The 23,325-nt window shown below is 39.9% G+C and overlaps 1 protein-coding gene across 6 annotated transcripts in view; it reads left to right on the forward strand.

Annotated features, from left to right (window-relative positions):
• Positions 1–23,325, forward strand: part of sidt2 (SID1 transmembrane family, member 2) — a 37,049-nt gene continuing 13,724 nt past the window's right edge. The window contains exons 1-18 of one of the 6 annotated variants that reach the window (XM_061783143.1): positions 4–713; positions 798–919; positions 7,459–7,623; positions 9,377–9,422; positions 10,614–10,715; positions 10,982–11,065; positions 11,789–11,954; positions 12,142–12,235; positions 12,416–12,471; positions 12,587–12,613; positions 15,085–15,123; positions 15,210–15,287; positions 15,403–15,465; positions 15,735–15,853; positions 20,238–20,311; positions 20,435–20,501; positions 20,579–20,652; positions 20,741–20,864. In XM_061783143.1, coding sequence (XP_061639127.1) covers positions 483–713; positions 798–919; positions 7,459–7,623; positions 9,377–9,422; positions 10,614–10,715; positions 10,982–11,065; positions 11,789–11,954; positions 12,142–12,235; positions 12,416–12,471; positions 12,587–12,613; positions 15,085–15,123; positions 15,210–15,287; positions 15,403–15,465; positions 15,735–15,853; positions 20,238–20,311; positions 20,435–20,501; positions 20,579–20,652; positions 20,741–20,864 — 1,731 coding nt within the window. In that variant the 5' untranslated portion in view covers positions 4–482. Of the gene's footprint in view, positions 714–797; positions 920–7,458; positions 7,624–9,376; positions 9,423–10,613; positions 10,716–10,981; positions 11,066–11,788; positions 11,955–12,141; positions 12,236–12,415; positions 12,472–12,586; positions 12,614–15,084; positions 15,124–15,209; positions 15,288–15,402; positions 15,466–15,734; positions 15,854–20,237; positions 20,312–20,434; positions 20,502–20,578; positions 20,653–20,740; positions 20,865–23,325 lie in introns of all 6 variants that reach the window. The other 5 variants (XM_061783144.1, XM_061783145.1, XM_061783146.1 and 2 more) reach the window with 5 other exon arrangements.

Below are 23,325 nucleotides of genomic sequence, written 5' to 3' on the forward strand. Positions count from 1 at the left end.
CACAGTGAAGTATTTGTATTCCAATGTAGAAAAGGCAAGGAACGCTTCCGCTAACTACGACCACAGAATCACTCCAATGAACCCGCGGCGACGCCAACTCACTTGGACTCACCACTCCGACTTAAAAAGCTGCGACCTGGCCTACTACCCAAACGACGTCCTGGTACCCGATTTCGAGATCCAAACATGGAGCTGCTTGTGCTAGCTAGCCAACCATGTAACAATAGTACAATTACGTAGCCGCCTGCCAGGATTCGCCTGTTTTGTTGCTGTCTCAGAACTTGTGACTTCACAGTACAGCGGACAACCTGGAGTGTGTCTCGGGTGATGCCAGCAGTTGTTATTTGGGGTCAAGACTGGACCTGACACAGTTTTGACAGTCAACCTGTTTACTTAGACTCAAAAGAATGGGCTGTAGTGACACTGTTTAATGACAGAACTGGGCTCTTGTCACTCATTCAAGGACGAAGTTGAGAGACAAAATGCTGTTCGGGAGTCATTGGAAATCTCGATATAAAAACACTTTTGAAGGTGCTGCTGCTGGAGTCCTGTTGTGTTTTTTTGTGGCCCTGTTGGCTTGCGTCAGCGGTGCTCTGGGGGAGACCAAAAACGTGATTCAGAAAGATGGCGAATTCGATGTTAGCTATAACGATACAGTTACGAGTGAAAATCAAACTATCTATGCTTTCAATCACACCGTCTCCCGAACCAAGGTAGGAGAGCGCCGTCCAGATTTGGTTTTATATGTCAGTAAGTAGGTGATATGCCTCATGTCATTGTTTGTGTTCGGTCCTCAGACGGAAGGAGTGCGTGTGTCCGTGGACGTGCTGTCGCAGAACCTCCAGAGTCCTATCCTGTTTGTGATACGACAGAAGCAAGCCGTGCTCTCTTTCCAGGTCCCTCTCATCCTCAGAGGCCTGTGAGTGATGGATCTCTTTATATCTTATAATTGCGTACCTGAAATACACAATAATAACAGTAATGATGATGATAATAATAATAGATTTGCAAGCGCCTATGTGGCCCTTAAGGACACTGACATCCATAAAACAACAAAAACAGAATTATACGAAATTAAACATAAAATATGTGCAATTACAATGAGTAGGTTATCTTAAATAAGTGGGTATTGAGTTTGGATTTAAAAGTGGTGAAAGAAAATGAGTTGCGGAGGTCTGGTGCCAATGAGTTCCAGAGTTGGGGAGCAGAGCCGGTCATCGGGAGCTCAGCTCCATATGGTGCTGGGATGGGCAGGTGGATGTAGGAGGAGGATCTGAGGTTGTGGACTGGGGTGGTGATGTGGAGGAGGTCAGACAAGTATGAAGTGGCAAGGTTGTGGATGGCCTTAAAGGTGTAAAGGAGGAGCTTGAATCAAATTCTAAATTTGACCAGGAGCCAGTAAAATGTTTGTTCTTTTTGGTCCACAGTGGTTTTTGCCTTGGAACTCTGCCATGGATGCAATTTTTTTCCCAGTTTCTTTCTTATTGTTGTGTCATGCCCGCTGACCTTAACTGAGGCAAGGGAGGCCAACAGTTATTCATAAGTTGTCCTGAGTTATTTTGTAGACTCCTGGATGACTCATTGCTGTTCTCTTGGGGTAATCTTTGTAGGCTGGCCACTCATGGGAAGGTTCACCACTGTTCCATGTTTTCTCCATGTGAGAATAATGGCTCTCCCTATGGTTCACTGGAATCCTAAAACTTTAGAAACGGCTTTTGTAACCCTTTTCAGAGTTATAGATGTCAATTACTTTTTGTCTCGATTATTCTGGAGTTTCTTTGGATCGTGTCATTTTGTTACACCTTTTTTTGATCTTTTGTTTGACTTGAGTTTGTCAGGAAAGATTCTGTTTAAGTTATTTCTTGATTGAACAGGTCTGGAGGTAATCAAGCTTGGGTGTGATCAACATTAAAATGATAATTTAGGTAACAGGACTGTGCCGAGATTTTAATCCCTCCCCAGTCATTGTTGAAATATCAACAAAAAAAAAAAAAATCATCAACTTATTTTTGGTATTCCTATGAGCTGCAGAGGATCTAATGATGCAACTTCCTGTCGACCATGTGACAGAGTATTCCAAATCTTTCAGAGGGTGTAATGTGTTATGTAGTTGGGAGAAGGAGTAACAAATATGTAAAATTTCTAAAGGATTTGAATTATATTTTAGGGTAAGGTCTCATTTTAGGAAGTGGGGACAAGCAGCGAATGCTGTTTTTCCAGTGTTCAAGGTAGTTTAAATTAATCTTTTAAATTGTATTATTATTATTATTATGCGGGTTTGCCACCCGCATATGCACCTTTTCTCATTTCTTTTTGTTTTTTTCAGTTTAAAATTTTTTTGGGGGGAGGGTTATCATTGCTTATTGAAGAATTTCTGGAATTTAAGAACTACTGTAATTTCCGTCTATAAGTTGAATTCCCGCACCCCCCCCCCCCCCCCCAAAAAAGTCAAAAATCAATGGTGCGCATTATACGTAGGTATAGGGGAAAATGATTTTTTTCCCCCATTTTATAAATGTATGCTGCCATCTAGAGGTTATGAAGACGTGGTACACGTTCATTTCAATATGCCACTGCCACCTCGAGGTTATGAGAAAGGTGTACACTTTCATTCTAATATGCCAGCTCCACCTACAGGCAATGATAAAGGTGTAGCCTACACTTTGATTCCAATATAACAGCATATATGTACAGTTGTTGATAAATGGCTTTTGCTTTGCATAGTAGAGTTTCAAGTTGCACTTACGGATGTAGTGCCGAACTGTATTTACTGACATTGGTTTTCTGAAGTGTTCCTGAGTCCATGCGGTGATATCCTTGACACATTGATGTCGGTTTTTGATGTAGTGCCGTCTGAGGGATCGAAGGTCACGGGCATTCAATGTTGGTTTCCGGCCTTGCCGCTTACATGCAGTGATTTCTCCAGATTCTCTGAACCTTTTATGATGATCTGGACCGTAGATGATGAAATCCCTAAATTCTTTGCAGTTGTACGTTGAGGAACATTGTCCTTACACTATTTGACTATTTTCTCACGCACTTGTTGACAAAGAGGTGAACCTCGCCCCATCTTTGCTTGTGAATGACTGAGCAATTCAGGGAAGCTCCTTTTATACCCAATCATGGCACCCACCTGTTCCCAATTAGCCTGTTCACCTGTGGGATGTTCCAAACAGGTGTTTGATGAGCATTCCTCAACTTTCTCTGTCTCTTTTGTCCCCTGTCCCAGCTTTTTTGGAACGTGTTGCAGCCATAAAATTTTAAGTTAATGATTATTTGCGGAAAAACAATAAACGTTTATCAGTTTGAACATAAAATATCTTGTCTTTGTCGTGTATTCAATTAAATATAGGTTGAACATGATTTGAAAATCATTGTATTCTGTTTTTATTTATGTTTAACACAACGTCCCAACTTCATTGGAATTGGGGTTGTAGAAGAACTCACGAAACACTTTATTTGGCACTTATTTTTCAGCCCTGCAACACTCATCTATACATTATTTTGCAGCCCTGCAACACTCATCTATACATAAGCATTATGACTCAAATAATGTTTTCTTTAACATGGGTACAAGTTCAATGTTACATTTTGATGTAGAACATCTTGCTGTAATATAATGCTTTGTGAGTCATAGATTTACGTTGAACATTACTACAACGATGACTACACATAAGCCAGGGACACAGGTAAACTACTTGTTTTGATAATTTAATGCCCTTTATAGCGAAAAGAAGGGACCACTAGCTACTTCACATCTCTCACTATAAGCAGTACAAGCCTGCGATTTCTCCCTGCCAAACCGCAAAGAAAGGTAATAATAATATTGTGGTAATTAAATGTACACGTAAAAAATAATCTAATAAACCATATCAAAGTACATTCTTCCTCCCCGCATTCCCAAAACGTGCTTGGCAGATTAATTGAAGACTAGTAAATAAAATAAATAATTCATCGGTGTGAATGTAAGTGGGAATACTTGCTCATCTACAGTATATATATACCCTACGATTGGCTGCAACCATCCACAAAACCTAATGAGTACAAGCACTTTCACTAATTCACTAAACTAAAATGTATACAGTAAAGGGTTTATGAAGAAGGTTTTTAATAATCAGGTGGGTTTTCACAAGGGGTTAGAAGTACAGGCCATTTGCAAAATGTCCATTAGGCATTTGTCTCACACACCCTGGAGTTGTGCAACAGCACAGTGACTTTGCCTTCGTCTCGGCCCTGGGCTAGACATCATCATGTTGCATGTCGTAATGAACCTTTGGACTTTGACTTTTTTAGATCAAAGATTACTGTGAACCGATCTCCTTGTCATGAGCATGGGAAAGTTATTTATGTATGTGTTTTGTGTGAAGGACTTATCCACATTGTAGAACATGAATCCTGGAGCTGATCAAAGGTTATTAAAAACACATGACCAGTAAAGTCACCTAACTCTTTAAAATCAGTCCTAAAAAACTGTTTAGCAATTCATTGTGTTGTTTACCTCAACATGTTACAAGCCATCTTTTTTTTTACTTTACTCTTTCATAAAATCACCCGTGATATTAAGCTATGTACAAAGGTTTTTCTGTTCAGGAAGGGGTTTTGTTCCTATGACATCAACGTAACCCAATATTTTGCATAAATCGGAACACAAGGTAGTTTATTGTTAACCCGATCGACAGCCAAAGCGGAGTGTGCAGTACCCCGAAAAAACAACAATCCGAAGATAGACAACTCTTTCATACCGTTCTCATTCAGTGGAACAGACAAACTTCAAAATGGACTAAAAACCAGCACTGAATTTGAAACATTCTTGACATAACCAAAAAAACCTCACATCAAGAACTCAAACATGGCAGCATTAATGGTCCCTGGGTTTTGTGATGATTTGTAATGGGAAAGCTTGCTGGGGTGGTGTGGCTTTCTTATACCTTTTACTTGTCTTATATAATGAATTGTTTTTCACTGTGTGTGTGTGTGTGTGTGTGTGTATATGTGTGTATACAGAAAGTATTCACACCCCTTCACTTTTTCCACATTTTGCTGTTAGAGACTTATTCTAAAGCTGATTTGAGCATAGTTTTATTTAAAAAATCTACATAAAATATCCCGTCAGCCCATAATGACAAAGTAAAAACATATTTTCAGACAGTTGTGCAAATGTATTGAAAATCTAAACATTTAAACATAATAGGTAGATAAGTATTCACACCCTTGGCTTAATATTTTGTTGAAGCAGCTTTGGCAGTAATCACAGCCTCAAGTCTTCTTGGGTATGTCTCTACGTGCTTGGCACACTTGTTTTGGTGCATTTTCTCCTATTCTTCTTTGTAGATCTTCTCAAGGTCAGTCAGGTTGGTTGGACAGCCATTTTTAGGTCTTTCCAGAGCTGTTCGATTGGATTGAAGTCCGGGCTTTGGCTGAGCCACTCAAGGACATTTACAGTCTGCTCCTGAAGCCATTCCTTTATCTTGGCTCTGTGCTTTGGGTCATTGTCGTGTTGGAAGGTGAATCGACGCCCTTGTCTGAGTTCCAGAGCACTCTTGAGCAAGTTCTCTTGAATAATTTGTCTATATTTGGCAGCTGTCAGCTTACCCTCTATGTGGCCTAGTCGCCCTGTTTCTGCAGCAGATAAACAGCCCCACAGCATGATGCTGCCACCACCATGCTTCACAGTAGGGATGGTCTTAGCCAGGTGATGAGCAGTCCCTCTTCTCCAGATATGACGCTAGCAATTCAGGCCAAAGGGTTCTATTTTGGTTTCATCAGACCAGAGAATTTGAAAAGTGGCTTCCGTCTGGCCACTCTAACATAAAGGCCTGATTGATGGAGTGCGTTAGCAATGGTTGACCTTCTGGATGGTTCTCCTGTCTCCGCAAGGGAACATTTGAGCTCCGCCTTAGTGACCATAGGCTTCTTGTTCACCTCTCTGACCAAGGCCCTTCTTCCCCGGTTACTCAGCATGGTCGGACAGCCAGATCTAGGAATGGTCCCGGTGGTTCCAAACTTCTTCCATTTCCGAATAATTGAGACCACAGTGCTTTTCGGGACCTTCAATGCTGCTGAAATTCTTTTGTATCCTTCCCCAGATTTGTACCTTGACACATTTCGGTCTCAGAGGTGTGCAGACAATTCCTTAGACTTCATTCCTTGGTTTCTGCTCTGATATGCGCTGCCAACTATGAGACCTTATATCAACAAATGTGTGCCATTACAAATGATGTTCAATCAACTAAATTTACCACAGGTAGAGTCCATTGAAGTTGTAGAAGCATCTCAAGGGTGATCAGTGGAAATTAGATGCACCTGAGCTTTAGTTAGAGCGTGATAGCAAAGGGCGTGAATACTTATGTATACTTACTTATGTTTGAATGTTTAAATGTTTTGAATGTTTACATTTTTTTTAAATATTTTGAATGTTTACATTTTTTTTAAATATTTTGAATGTTTAATTTTTTTTAAAATATTTTGTCTGAAAATATGTTTTTACTTTGTCATTATGGGATATTTTATGTCGATTCTTTTGAAGAAAACTATACACAAATCAGCTTTAGAATAAATCTAACAGTGAAATGTGGAAAATGTGAATACTTTCTGGTGGCACTGTATATATAATGTATTACAGGCATATGCATAGACATTTTTGGGGGCATGTCCTCGTCAAAAAAAAAAAAAAAGGGCAACCAGTACCATAATTATTCATACAATTAAGAAGAAACATTTAACTTTTGTATTTCTTTCTGTTAAGGCAATTGGCACAGTCAATAAGTACAATTTAACAAAGGAGGTTAATGGAGGCTGCAGTGGATATAAAAAGTCAACACACCCCTGTTTAAATTGGGGTTTTAGAAGGAGAAGCAGGTGGTCTGGGTACAAGGTGGGAGCATATGTACAGTTTTCCCAAGGACTCAAATAAATATCCTTCAGATTTCAAAACACTGGGTAAAATTGATGGCAAAGGGTATTTTTTTTATATTGATGAATGAAGAAAAAAAAGGGCTGCAGCAGAAAGAGCACTTTTCCTTTTTTAGAGCAAAGGGGAATGTGATTGAACACCACCTTGTGGCTATGTGTGCATGTGTGTATTATGTGTTTTCTTGTAATTTATGGTATATTTATCAGGACTACTAAACAAATCTATACTAAAGCAGGAGTCAAGTCATCGATAATCAGTCACAAATAATCAATTGAAGAACGATAACCAAAAGACAACAATTTCTTACCTTTACTTCTACAGTATGCTTGTGTACTGGAAGTGGCACTAACTTGTTTGTTGCGCACTGTTCGTAGTCACTAAACATTATTGGTCAAGACCATCGTAATCCAGGGTCCCCCTTTATTAGGTTTTGATACAAAGAAATTCTCGTACATATACAGTAATAGTAGTTGAATGGAAAAATAGAAACATTTTATGTAAGAATTCTGACATGCATGAATACTGTACATCTGTACTCTCTCCAGGTACCAGAGGAAGTACCCATACAATCATTTAGGCCGCACATTATGTCAGCCTCCAACCCGGGCTGCTTCAGAGACCCAGTACTTCTTTGTGGATGTGTCTACACTTTCCAGCCAGGGTACAAACTACCAGCTTAGGGTCAGCCGTGTTGAGAGCTTCACGTTGCAGTAAGTGACACCTTTATATACCATAATTACATATTATACAGTATGCGATGTTCAGTACAGTCCTGTTTCCACCAAGCTGTATAGTTTGATTCAGGACTGTCCTCCTTTCTTTAAAGTACACAATACAGCAGGGTGGCTCTAAAAATGTGCTGTGTGCATGGTTACGTGCAGGTGTGTTTGTAGTATTTGTCTGGCACTGTCTGCCCAAACGTGGATATTTCAGCCTACCTATAACTTGAGAAAACACCTTGCAGTAAATTGTAGATGTTTTGTTGTAGTTTTGGCTGTGCACACACACACACACACACACACACACACTAATATCAGAATTTGCACATTCACATTTTATTTTATTTTTATTTTATTGATGTTCATGCTGTGGTTAAAAAAAATCTGAAGTTTGGTATTTGAGTAATTATTTCACTGTGTACTTTTTACTCTTACTCAAGTAATTTTTGGGAGGACTACTTTTTACTTGAGTCACATTAGTGTCAAGTAACAGTATTACTTGAGTACAGTATTTGGCTACTCTACCCATCTCTGGAGCGGACATCCTCGATTGCTACTCTTACGTTTAAGCAAAATTTTTGCTCATCAGATCAGCCAGTGTCGTATTTGTTGCCCTGGTCTTTTGTATATTCGCATTGAGGTGCTGTGGGTTGTGGTCCCAGCGGAACCGCAAAGCACACGTAACATTGGTGACAAGAGCTGATCCGGTAGTACATCTTGTATTAATTGGGAAACGCGCTGACAATTATCTAATTAGTTTACGGATTTTAAAGTTAAACGTATTAAGCGACGGAACGATGTTAGGGATTATGTCACAACACAGAATGAAAAGAAATTCCGAAATGGCCAATAAAAACGGAAAAATACTGTACTTAATATTTTCCCGGAGGCTGCATTTGGGATTAGCCTTTGAAGTTGGTAAAATTGGTGAAAAATGAAGTGAAACAGACAATGATGTTAGTCAATTCTTTTCCAGAATGAAAGAGGAGGATGCTATTCATGTGGCACAAGTTTAAGGTGCAGGTGGAGATGGGCCTGGCTCAAGTTGGAGGCAGATATTCTCAATTTAGCATGCACCAAAAGGAGACAGGAGACACACCAAACACAACCTGAGCCAGTACTTATCTTTTGCGGCAAAAGGAGAAGCAGTTGCTCTCTCAGCGATCTGAAATCTTCTGACGTCTGCCTCCCTTGTGCTCTTTTTATTAAGCTTGAGTAGGTGCTATCACATTCCATGACCTTTTAAGGAATTGTTTGTTATCAAGATGTGGTCAGTGCCTGGAGGTGTGGGGGTTTGTGCCTTGTGGAATGTGCATTGTAGTACTTTTCCAAACTGCTCTTGTTTCCAGTGAACAAGGGCGCTATGATCTTAATGCAGTTACAACAATGTGTTTTTATGCGATAATATATAAAAAAATTTCCATCAGAGGCCAAAACAAAAAAGCAAAGAAATGAGGCAAATTTAATTTTAATCCTAAATGTGTACATCAACATGTACTTGAGTGCCGTAAATAAATGTTTTTCTGCTTGAAGAAAATTGTGTATTTTGCCTTATTGTACTCTTCAGAGTCTTCCAAATTGCTTAATTTTTGTTAAAATAAAAAAAATTCTCCGCGGGGGCCTGGTGGAAACGCATCAGGGTTTACCGTGCCGAACTGTACTGAAACTGTACTGCTTGTTGGAAACATGGCCTGAGGTCTGAGCAGCCATTGATTTATCTGACTTATTTTCACTTTTATTCCAGGACAGACACGACATTCAGCTTTACTGCATCGCCGTCCCAACCTCAGGTATACAAGGCATTGGTTGAAATTACGAGAAAAGAGAAACAGTTAAGGAAGTACAGTTTCAGCAAAAGGATGCAGGAAGATTTCATTTTACACAATAACAGGAAGTGATACTTGTTTGAACATGTGACTCAAAATGTGTGCTGATGTTTCAGTTGGCCCTTTGTTGCACCTTCCGCAAAAACATTATGATTCAAGATAGATGTACAGTGAAACCTCGATATAATGGATTTATAGGGGCGGGAGGAGGTGGTCCGTTATCGCCGATTATCCGTTACATTGAAGCACCTTCATTTGTGGCCATATGCACCCATATTACTGTACAGTACAAAATTATCATTGTGTAGGTTTTTTTTCATGGCCTAAAATGCCCAGTACAATACAACGGTATTCTAAATAAATATAAAAAAGCTTGAAAATGTTTGAATTCTTTTTAATTTGATTCAAACTTACCACACTGGTGTGCTTGGTCATGGTGACATTATTGACGTACTCATCATAAGTGAGTCGCTTTCATGAGGCGCAGGGAATTGGTCTGCTTCCTAGTTCCATAGTCTGTTGCCATAGATGAGATAAAATGGATAAATTGGCATTTTCCAGATCCCAGAGACTCATGTATTGCTCAGAGTTAACACTGCCGCCATGCTGCTCTCTTTCTGCGCAGTGCTCTATGCACAATAGATACAGTATAACCATCATCACCATGGCCGACACGTCAATCCGCCACATTCAACATGGCCGCCATATAGGCATTGGAGGCACGTCTAATGAAATTTGCTGTAGTCATATTGTACAGTACATCTTTGACCCGGAAATATGTCAGTCCTGTTCTCTGCCTGCATTGCACCACAGCGCTACTAAACAGCAGTGGCCAATTCTGGACCTAACAGACTTTGTCAACGGCAGTTTAAGTGAGAAATGGAAACTATTTTTGGACACATTGTTGGGTCTCGACTGTCCGTTTCATCTGATATCTGTTATATCGGGATCCGTTATGTATATGCCAAATTGTAACCCGGTGCTTTAGTTATTCAAAGTACTTATTGACTTTGTTCCAGGTCATGAGAGATACATGAAGTAGATAGAAATAAATGGTTGCTCTAATCTCAGAAAACAGAATATTACATCCATAATTAAAAAAAAAAAAAAAAAAAAAAAAGGTCCCTTTCCTTAACTACTTATCTCCTCTTTCAGTACTTCAAGTATGTATTTCCTGAAGGGGTGGACACTGTGATTGTAAAGGTCAGCTCAGACATGACCTTTCCCTGCTCTGTTATGTCCATCCAGGACATCCAGGTACATTTTCTCCACCTCTTGTGCGATCCTTAGGGGCCTTAAGCTTCATGGTTTTGGCATGCGGTAACACTATGATACCACACGAGCAACTATTGTTTATGTTAAGGCAACAATGAATTCTCAATTTTGCAACTTTCTCAAGGGTTTCTAAGGTAATTGTTTTGATCTATATTCTCTTCACCCCCTGTTTTAGTTCCTCCTGTTGCATATTCCCTCTAATCATCCGACAGAGGCTTCCTTGTTATACTGTATCTTTCTGTTTTCAGTGCCCCGTCTATGACCTCGACAATAATGTGGCCTTCATTGGGATGTATCAGACTATGACGAAAAAAGGTGCTATCACAGTACAGGTAGTCCTTCAAATATGTAGCCCTATTCCAGAATAGGGTTGCAAAATTATGGGAATTTTGAAAATTGGAACCTTTCCATGAGAATTAATAGGTATTAACAGGAATTTATAGGAATAAATGTGAATAAACCAGGAATTTAATAAATTGGAGGTTGGCTCTCAATCGAGAATTTAGTTGGGTCAACTATATGTTAGCATAATCTTTAGTAAAACAACCAGTTTTCATGCAAGTACAGTGGTACTTTGATTTATAAGGGCCCCACTTTTGTTTTTGAGTGTTTTGAATTACAAGCATGTGCTAGTTTTGTGTGTGTGTGTGTGTGTGTGTGTTGGGAGCCAACATTTGAGGTAAAACCAAGCTTCAGAAATGCAGCTGGTTGAGTAAAGTGCAAAATAAATGTTTGCATGTTTTTACATAGATGTTTGCCTATTACAAAGTAAATGTTTAAATATATGCTTGAATGTGATAAATCTCTGTTAAATTACCCTGAATTCCCTGTTAAAACCTATAAATTCCCTTAGAAAGCTTCCATTTTGGAATATTTCCAAAGTTGACCAGTTTAACCTTCCATTGAAATGTTCCGGAAACCTTATGGAAATTTACTGGAAAGTTTCTACCCCTTTGCAACCCTAATCCATAACATATTGGAAATATTTCGACAGAACCTCGAGCTAGCATGTGTGTCTCATCAATCTGTTTTTCTCCCCCAACCCCATTATCCAGAGAAAAGATTTCCCCAGCAACAGTTTTTATGTGGTGGTAGTGGTAAAAACAGAGGATGAGGCGTGTGGCGGTCCACTGCGCTTCTACCCACTGCGGCCAGATGAGCTGATTGACGCTGGTAACCGCAGCAAAACCCTTAATGTTGTGGTCTCTCCTGCTATAAAGTGTAAGCTACATTTGTGTAAATGTGACATACTGTGGATGTATTTCAATATCTTTTCATTTGATTTCATATTACCATTCATTTGCATTGTGCATCTCACATATCCAGAACTTCAAAATGATGACGGTTGATTAAAAATGGCCAAAGATGTAATCACTATTAACAATGTATCTGTATACACTTTGCACAGCGGAGGTGTATGTGATGGGCATGCTGTTCTGTCTCGGTATATTCCTCTCTTTTTACCTGCTCACTCTGCTGGTGGCCTGTCTGGAGAAGAAAAGGTAAGATTTTGACATTATCGCTGGAAAGTTAAGGTTGAGTCCAATTGTAAACAGCTTTCACAATATTTCGCTTTGACTATGCCACGGGTTGCAAATGCTCAGTAGTGCAGGTTAGAGCACTAGACTAGTTTTACTAATTTTCCTCTCTCTCTCTCTCTCTCTCCCTCTTTGTTGGTGCAGAGCCAAGAGGAGAGAACTGTTTCAGAATATTGATGACACATCACCCGCTGAGACAGGTAAAACAGCTCTAATGGACCAGCCTTTTAAAGGGTTCACATGAGGGGTTGGGGAATTTGTATTAACTCTACAATCTGTCTTTTATTCTCTTTCCTGTCTGCTCACGTGCTTTAGCTTCTCTGCTTGGGAAAAACGGAGATGGTATAAACACACAGTTACTCCATACATGTTTGTCTTCATATTGTTGATAATATGGATGATTTCAAGAATCATACAAGCAAATCAGTTGCGTTTCAGCGGAATTCGCCGCTTTGAACTCAAAAGAGGCCATTTACGTGAATCGTACAGATCCGATGAGTTTTTCCTGGGGGGGGGGGTCGCTGACGTCATAGGCTGTTTCGTACTCCTTGAACGCTGGCAGCTAGAGCCATTCCACGCATCCACCATCCACACACAGATATTATAGTGAATATTACTCTGCGACGGACTAATATGCGGCCTGAGGTTCCACCTGTGCGCTCGAAGTCCCAGGAGTTGACAAGACCAGAAAAAAACCTCTGCTGTAAATAAGTCATGGTACTTTTACTCCTTTACAATGATCTAAATGTCGCTCGCTGCTTTTCTCAATTATTGCTTATTTATCAACTATTTTGTGCGCGAGACGACGACTTCGACTTACCCATCGGGCGCTGTTTGCATCACTCCAATATGAGCGCTAGTGACGTTTAAGTCTAGTTCACCAATCAAACGACACACGAAAGTCACATGACCTCACGTCTTCCATTGGGCTTCCCGGACATAGGTATTCAGACTAGATAAGGCCTGCTGATCGTCGCGCATACATGGGGGGCTATGTTGGGATGGTCGTCATTACCATGAAGGCAACGCCGTGCTACTCGTGTTTACATTTAGACGAACAAAAACAACAGCTTTCATGTATTGTAGTGTTTGTCTGGCACTGTCTGCCCAAATGTGGATGTCTCAGGCCACTTATAACTTGAGAAAACACCGTGCAGTAAATTGTGAGGTGGATCTTTTTCGCCTGTGGTTCTGAGTCGGAGGTCACCCAGGAGAACTCCGGCTTCCGTTGGGCAGGAATGAATGAAGACTTCGAGACACTTGGCGTTTGGGCTAATTCGATTTATTGAACAAGCCTTAGTGTTCGAAAAAGCCCCCGAAACCCCTGGATCTCAGTTTATCAAGGTTTAATTCTCTGGGCGTGGAATTAGCCCCTCCCTGGGTGCTCCCGGAAGATGACCATATTTGGAATCACACCCGCCTGCCGCTTGGAATCACACCCTTAGTTTTACTTGAGTCACATTATTGTCAAGTAATAGTACTCTTACTTGAGGACAATGTTTGGACCCACCTCTGGAGCAGACATCCTCTATTGCTACTCTTACATTTAAGCAACATTTTTGCTCATCAGATCAGCCAGTGTGGTATTTGTTGCATTGGTCTTTTGTATTTTCGCGTTGAGGTGCTGCGGGTCGGAGCAATTAAGTACACAAGTATATACACTAAATGAACAAGTCGTTTAAAAAGACACCTTGCTCCATATCGTTTTTTTAAACTCTGTGATCGGCCCCAAAAATCCTGATCGTGTAAAGCAGGGGTGCCCAAACCTTTTTGCCCCAAGATCTACTTTTCAAGCAGCCAACCTCCGGCGTTCTAGCTTTTTTTTTGGGGGGGGGGGGGGGGGGTCGACCATGTCTCCGGTTTGAGAGTGCAGAGCGCTACCAGTGAGCTAAAATTCTGGGCCGCCGACACAGCTCAGCACCAATGTATGTTGATGTACCTTGCATCACCACATGAGCCAATCTTGCACAACACAACATAATTAACAACGTACATTTTTTTTCTTAAGTTTAAGAGAAAACACCGAGGGATGAAAATTGGAGTTAACTCACTGACTAGCTTGTTAGTTTTGACACACTTGCCGCCGTTGTTTGCGCATCTGCGGTTACCTTTTAGCAGCGTTGTTTGCGCATGTGCGTGACCTAAGTGTCCGAAAAATTCAGGTATCATCGATTATATATGTATATCAATCAAGCAACGGGATGGATGATAGGCTGATGTGGGTGCCAGAACCCTAAGCTCTGTTTTCTTGGTGTGGAATTTTAGTAGCTTTGATGACATCCATTATTTAATTTTTTTGTAGGCAATTGACTAGAGACCGGGGGCAGCTCAGTGAATGGAGTAGTGCTGAAATAGAGCCGAGTATTGTCAGCGTAACAGTAGAAATTTAGTCTGTAAAAGTGAATAATCTGACTGAGGGGGAGCATGTAGATGGTGAAGAGGAGGGGCCCAAGGACAGACCCTTGTGGCACACCTCGGCAGGGACGTGCTGAGCTGGAGCTGTTTATTATTACAAACTGGGTCCTGTTGGTGAGATATGACTAAAACTAGGTGAGAGCATTACCGGTGGGGCTGAGGTGGTCGGAGAGTTGGTTGAAGAGGATGGAGTGGGAGCCTTGCTTCAGCATAGTTGATTGGCACCAAGATGTCACAAGATTGTGCCAAAGCACAATTTTTAGATTACACACAGCTTTGTCATGAACAGAAAAATAGCAAATAGGTGAGTTTTTCAGTCAATAACAGAGGGTAGGTTTTAATAAACTCTGTGGTCTTACTTTTCACTTACTACTTACTTTTTTTGTCAACATCTACAGGCCAAATTGCAGCTACACCAAATGAATATGGCTCCCTTGGTGAGTTTTACTTTCTTTGGTTTTATTTCTGTTTTTTTGTTTGTTTTTTGTTTTGTGAACTGAGTTACTATCTTTCCATCCAACAGAGAGCACAATCAGTTCAGAAGCAATCACTGACAGCGCCCCCTCAGTAGACAGTGCCACTTCAGCTGACAACTACATGGGTATGGACAATATTGTTACCGAACGCCCTCATCTCTGTATCACACGCGGACTGTAGCAACTCCTTACTTGATGCTTTGCTCCCTCACTGCATTCCTGTATGTGTCTATTCATCAGGAAGGGAGCCTTTTAAACGGCGACCTATCCTCAATCAACTGCACCATACAGCCATCTGCATTGGTGACACTCTGCAACATAGTTGGCCCAATCAGCCAAAGCTAATCGCCGTAATGTCAATCAATGTCTGTTGCTGAGACTGAGACACGAATCTCCTAATCAGGCGAAACTGAAATAAATGGCAGTTTAAGATTCAATGTGCTGGCAATCAGTATTTATGTTTGGGGGAAATTTTTAAATTTGTGGCATATTTGGAAACTCCCTTGTCTTGAATCCATTGCCCGTCTGAAGAAAAACCTTTGTAAACTAAAACCCCTTTTCCTTTCCATCAGAGCGATCTGTTTGGAAAAATGTTGGAAGAAGCAGACAGGAGTCATTGAGCTCCATAGAGGAAGATGACTATGACACACTGGATGACATCAACTCAGACAAAAACATTGTTCGCACCAAGGTAAGCCTTGTCTCAACGAGTGTTACAATATTCAGTACATTTTTGAAGTTGGCAAGCTGTGAATTAAAAGGAACTCAGTGCAGCATCTTGGCTAAAACGACCCGTAAGACAATATGGTTATGGTCATTAAGTGTTTTTGTTCAACTTAAGAACTTGATTAAACTGCTTTTCAAAGCTAAAGTAAATCACAGTCCAAACTTTGAAATCTATATTATTTTCTGCGTCTGCTGAAAGCAAAACAAAATGTTCAGCCTTGTTGGTTGTTTGTATACGATCAAGTGGGTATACAGTTCCATAAAATTACGGAAAGTTTTAAAATAGGCAACATACATTTCCTAATCCTCTCCAAATTTCAAACTTTTCTGGCACTTTGCAAGCCTAGCCTCAATACAGATAATTTGGACAAGGGATGGGCATTTGACTAAATTTCCTTCATCGTGTGCGTGTGTGTGTGTGTGTGTGTGAGATTTTACATTTGGCCCACCACCTAACAAAAATGTGACAAAAATTATGAATACTAAAGTAATGATCTCATCTAAATTTACAAATTTACTTAGTTTAAAATCTGGTACTGGTGATATACCATGACTTAATTATGTTTTATAAATAGCAACAGGATGATACATGTTTATTGTACCTTCTGCCATCTAATGAAAGAGCATTTAATTTGTCTGCATGTCACTATACATTGCTGGCATAAATAAATGATTATAGATAATTGTAAATTGAAATTAATAAATAATAATTTTCAAATTAAGTGAAATTTGATCATTTTCCATGGCACCCCTAATGATCGCTCATGGCAGAGTAGTCTGCCATGGCACCCTGGTTGGGAATCACTGATGTAAAGTACCTTCGTGGGTTGGGAGGTTGAATTAGACCCACACATTTGCAGGTTTGTGAGTTCGTATCAGAGGCGGAACACCTTCAGTGTGTAACGCCTGAGACTCTTTGGCCAGGTCATTTTGTGTTGAAAGTCATTGTGCTTCATCATTCAGTAACTGTGCGTACGTACACCCGTTTGATGCACAAATCTGTGATTCATCAATATTTTTGTACTTGTTTATGTTTGTACTCTGTGTACGTACAAATAATACAGGATCAGCTTTTGAAAAAACGGCAAACATGTTTCGGACAGCTCGCATTTCCTAGTTTTTCCAATGTGTCAGTATTCTTTCTAATCCGTACGATAATCTGATATATATTTCTCTGTGATTCTGCATGTGCAAATGTGATTGATCACACACCGCCGCTGGCGTGGTTGAATTGTGACCGTCACACAATATTTTGTTGCTTCCAACACTAATTTTTATGAATTTTATCAACTCAGGGTTCCAACACAAGTATAGAAAAGTATGGAATTTGATTTCATACATATCCAAATATGTAGAAGTATGGGATGGAATCTATTGTATGGAAAAATATTTGTGTTTCCAAGACAGCTACAACAGCTCTATTTTCTAAAACAAAAAATTGTCTAAAAAAAAAAAAAAAGCTACTGGTATATATTGAGAGAGAGAGAGGCTTTTTTTTAAAGGTGCTTGGAAGCACAGGTTCAATGTTTGTGTGATAGCACACATTATTTTACCATGGTCTTGGCCAATACTTGATTCAGATTGGCTCAACAAATTTCATCAGTGTACATTATCATCTGATAATCTGTACATTATCAGATGATAATGTCCACCCTTCGAACGTTATCAGCTGATAATGTACACCCTTCGAATGTCTCTAGTACCTGTCAAAAATCATTAGATTGTTCCAAATTAATGCGCAGCACCCTTAGCCATTAGATTATACGAGCAAACATAGCAGCCTGACACTCTGATTTTATGATAAGTAAACGTGAAGTACTCTGAGGACAGAAATTAGCAAGTTTAAAACGAGCGATTTCATCATTTTATTTGATGATTACAACACCTTTGATAACTGGGATGCTGGTGAGAAATTGAGGGGAACATGGTAAGTGGTAAGTGAGAAGTGGTACAAAAGATTTAAATCAACTCACAGTTTAGAAGGATGAAATCAATGCAAAGAAAAGAACAAAAGAGGCGATTCATACGCCGAGACACTTCCTGGCACAAAAGCGGACAAATATGAACTGAACACCTCACCGTTAATGTTTTGAATGATACCCTGCGGCAAATTGATCTGCTTGTGTGGAGGAATGGGCCAAAATCACACCACAGCAATGCATGCGACTAGTTTCTCCATACAGGAGGCGCCTTGAACCTGTCATTCCAAACAAAGGCTTTTGTACAAAGTATAAATACCAGTTGGCATGTTCAATACTTTTCCCCTGCGTCATTTCACATTGTGACACACAAATTCTGATCTTATTTGTTCTTTCTTTGTATGTATAGATTACTTGGGTTTTTTCAAAGCATCAAGTGACATTTTCTTTTCTTTTTTTGTCCCGTTCGACTGTTAGGTCAAGCAGAACGGAGTATCTGTATCCCTTTTGGGGGACAGTTTTACAGTGTCACAGCGGAGTTTGTAAGCTGCCGCTGTGGTTTCTTAGATATTTATTACAATGGATATTTATTGAGAATCAGAGTTGAAAGTTTCTAGAGGGGAGTCAGAAAAGAAGACAAAAGACAAAGCACTAACTGTAAACAAGATGAGAAAAGTAAATCGTTATACAGTGGGTATGGAAAGTATTCAGACCCCCTTGGGGACTATTTTCTCACACACGTTTTCACAAAGAGGTGAACCTCACCCCATCTTTGCTTGTGAATGAATGAGCAATTCAGGGAATCTCCTTTTATACCCAATCACTGCACCCACCTGTTCCCAATTAGCCTGTTCACCTATGGGATGTTCCAAACAGGTGTTTGATGAGCATTCCTCAACTTTCTCAGTCTTTTTTGCCACCAGTCCCATGTTGCAGCCATAAAATTCTAAGTTAATTATTATTTGCTAAAAACAATAAAGTTGATCAGTTTTAACATTAAATATCTTTGTTGTGTATTCAATTAAATATAGGTTGAACATGATTTGCAAATCATAGTATTGTTTTTATTTATTTTTAACACAACGTCCCAACTTCATTGGAATAACGTCCCAACTTCATTGGAATTGGGGTTGTGGATATATATATATATATATATATATATATATATATATATATATATATATATATACATGCGAAAGACAGAATAGTGGGTACCGCACGAGTTATTATTAAAAGCGTGATTCCAGCCAACAGTACTCAGCCAACAGTATTTTGATACGTTGACAACCAAAACCAAACTTTTTTGTTCCCTGGGACAAGTAAGCAGCTGTTTAACGACAAGGCGTGTGCCTGTGTGTGTGTGTGTGTGTGAGCGTGTGTGTGTGATGGACGGGAGGAGCAAGACTTGCATGATGTCAGCAGCGAGTTAGGAGTTAAACCAGCTAGCTATCTTTGCCATAACACTACAAACAATGTTTAAAGCTCACAGTTTACTTAATAAATATTTAGAATAAGTAAGTCCTTCAGTGAGTACGGTCTGCACAGCCACAGTCAGTCCATCCACCCTCCTTGTTGCTGTGTGTGTTGCACAGTGAAGCCGTGTGTTGTCCTGTTTTTTATATTATTTTATTTTTTTCCTCACTTTTAATTTTTTGCACCTTCATTCTGGACTGTATGAGAAACAAAGACCTCGTACTCATTCATTAATCTTCCGTACCGCTTATACTCAATGGGGTCGCGAGCGTGCTGGAGCCATACCATCTGACGCTGGGCGAGAGGCGAAGTAAACCCTGAACTGGTCGCCAGCCAATCGCAGGGCTCATATAAACGAACACCCATTCACATTCACACCTATGGGCTATTTAGAGTCTTCAATTAACCTACCATGCATGTTTTTGGGATGTGGGAGGAAACCGGGGTACCCGGAGAAAACCCACGCAGGCACGAGGAGAACATTCACACTCCACGCAGGCGAGGCCGGATTTGAACCCGGTTCCTCAGAAGTGTGAGGCAGATGTGCTAACCAGTCGTCGATCGTGCCACCCCTCACACTCATTTTCAACTAAATTAATGTAGGAAGATGTCTGTCAATCTAGCAAGTTGCTATTTGTCATGAGGGAGAATTCTTCAGACCGCAACCTATGATTGCTGATTTTGAGTCAATGTTGACTCAGTAGTAACTAACATTAATTTGGCAGAGTAAATGTAATCTGACTACTTTTCTGAAGGCAGTAACGCGTTACATTGTTCGTTTCTCAAAAAGGTGGTCATTTTGGAATAACGCGTTACTTTGTAATACGTAACTCGCATCGCTGTATATGACACCGCTAAGAATTCAGAATTAAAATTTCATGTAATATTACATCCACTCGTGTGTAATGTTTTTACTGAATTGCTGCCAATAATCCCTGTGTCCTTTGCTGATGGCAGAAGTATCTTTGTGTGTCCGACCTGTCGCGCAAAGACAAGCGGGTCCTCAGCAAGAAATATCAAATCTACTTCTGGTGAGAATATAAGACTCATATCCACTCTGATTTTTCTCACAATGCCAAAAGTTGTAACACCATGGTAGTTTTTAGTCAGCATCCCACAAAGAGTCTAATGTGTCATGACTGTGCTCCCAACAGGAACATCGCCACCATCGCTGTGTTCTATGCCCTGCCGGTCATCCAGCTGGTCATTACATATCAAACGGTACACTAATGTGAAATAAACATTTTAAAGTCAATATTCATCTTACCATGTAGACTGTAAAATCTTTCTTTTATCAGGTTGTCAATGTTACGGGGAACCAGGATATCTGCTACTACAACTTTATGTGTGCTCACCCTCTGGGTGCTCTCAGGTTTGTAATTGGTCAAACAAACTATTATTTTACTTTAGACTTTCCATCTGTATCGTGACAATTGACACACAACTGTTCCACTACGCAGTGCATTCAACAACATCCTCAGCAACCTCGGCTACGTAATGCTGGGCCTTCTCTTTCTCCTCATCGTCCTCAAGAGAGACATCGTCCACAATCGAGCACTGGCCTGTCATGAAGTTAATGCACTGGTAATATTACGTGGTTTCAACAGGACATACTGTACTGCACTGTACTATGCTCAACACATTTATGAGACTGCCTGTCATAAAAAATACTAAATAGCGCTAACTCATTTGATACATACTCATTTACAGTGAGCACTTGACGTTTTACCATTTTGAACAGAAATGAGGAATTTCAAACCAAATTTACGTTTTGATATTTTAATTTGAGCCCACTCATAACCAAGCTTAACATTCAATCACTAAAACTAACTAAAATTTATTTTTAGGAATGCAAGTAACTATAATGTGACATTAATACCCCTATTCCAATGAAGTAGGGACATGTGTAAAATTTGAATAAAAATAGAGTACAATGATTTGCAAATTATTTTCAACCTACAATGTATTCAATTGAATACAATACAAAGATATTTAATGTTCAAACTGATAAACTTAGTTTATTCATCCAATTCATTTTGAATTGGATGCCTGTAACACGTTCCAAAGAAGTCGGGACAGAGGTATTTGTGTTACATCACCTTTGTTTTTAACAACACTCAATAAGCATTTGGAAACTGAGGCGACTAATTGTTGAAGCTTTGTAGGTGGAATTGTTTTCCGTTCTTGCTTGATATACAACTTCAGTTGTTCAACAGTCGAGGGTCTTGGTTGTCGTATTTTGTGCTTCATAATTTCAAAGGGAAAGAGGTCTGGACTGCTGGCAGCCCAATCTAATATTCGCACTCTACTACAAAACCATGCTGTTGTAAGACGTGCAGAATGTGGCTGGGCATTGTCTTGCTGAAATAAGCAGGGACATCCATGAAAAAGACGTGGCTTGGATGGCAGCATATATTGCTCCAAAACTTGTATGTAACTCTCAGCATTAATGGGCCTTCACAGATGTGCAAGTTAACCATGCCAGGGGCACTAACACAACCCCATACTATCACAAATGTTGGCTTATGAACTTTGAGCTGATAACAATCTGGATGGTCATTTTCCTCTTTGGCCCGGAGGACGCGATATCCATGATTCCAAAAAATTATTTGTGGACTTGTTAGACCATGGTTCACTTTTCCACTTTGTGTCACTCCATCTCAGATGAGCTCGGGCTGCCAGGGAGTCTGGGTGTTCTTGCTGTATTTGTTTGCATGTTCTCTCCGTGCCTGCGTGGGTTTTCTCCGGGTTTCCTCCCACATCCCAAAAACATGCATAGTAGATTAATTGAAGACTCTAAATTGCCCGTAGGTGTGTGTGTGAGTGCAAATGGTTGTTTGTTTATACAGTATGTGACCTGCGATTGGCTGGCGACCAGTTCAGGTTGTACCCCGCTTCTCGCCCGAAGATAGCTGGGGAAGGCTCCAGGACGCCTGCGACCCTAGTGAGGATCAGCGGTATGAAAAATTGTTGGATGGAAATATAAATATAGAAATAATGACAAAATAAGTTACATCAACTGTTAGGGGTATCAAAATTATCTATAAATGTCATTCTATTTTTAAGGCTGGGGATTTACAAAGTGAGATACAGTACATTCAACCGAGAAGTGGCGAAGATTTAGGGCAGCTGTGGCACAAACCTTTCACTGAGTGGTGACCTAATACATTCGTTAAACACTGCATATATAAGATTGTTTCATTTGATAGAAGAAGAAAAAAATCACCATCCCCAGGACAGTACCTATAGATTGGATTCAGGAAAATCAATCAACTTTTACTTTTAAAGCATCAGACTTCTGTCTTTATTTTTTTAAACATTACACTGGGGAACAATTTGAAAAAAATTCTGTTGAGTTAGATTTTCATGCTGATTAAAACTAAAATTGGCATGCTGATTCAAAAATTGCAGTCAAGTTTTTTTCTCCACAGTTTACCCTCCAGATTAGCAAAATTCCACTGATTACCTGTAGTAAGACTTGCCAGCTGATTACGATTGGACTCATCTACAGCTACGTGGCAACTTCTTTGTGCAGTCACAATTGAGACAGTGCGATGAGAGGTGTGTGCAGCTCCCACTACTATCAATATCTGCAAACAGAAAGCTAGCATAGTAGGAATTAAGAGGATTTGTGCTGGCTTTTCTCTTAACCTTGTAACCATGGGCATACCGTTGTAAATTTTATTTTGTTTTATGCTGTTTTTTTTTTTTAGTTTTCAAAGCTTGTAACTATTCCATCTTGGTGTTTTATTTACATAGGCGTATATATTTCCTTTGTTCCACTTTGTTCAAAAACCTGACGTGGTAGAGGAAAACTGAGATTAGTTTTGGATTCCACAGCCAAAAATTAGTTAAAAACAGCTGTCAGACCTAACTGAACAAAAATTGTGTTCCCCAGTGTTATTCATTCTTTTTGCCAAGTCTACAGCATGGTCCACCTTGTCTTGAACAAAGGTTTCCAAACCCGTTTAGTTTGTTGATGAAGAACAGCTCAATAGCCCTAATGGTATTCCCTGAAAACTAATGGCTCACCCTGTTATCCTTC

Source organism: Phyllopteryx taeniolatus, chromosome 8 (genome assembly GCF_024500385.1).
Source record: "Phyllopteryx taeniolatus isolate TA_2022b chromosome 8, UOR_Ptae_1.2, whole genome shotgun sequence".
Taxonomy (NCBI): domain Eukaryota; kingdom Metazoa; phylum Chordata; class Actinopteri; order Syngnathiformes; family Syngnathidae; genus Phyllopteryx; species Phyllopteryx taeniolatus.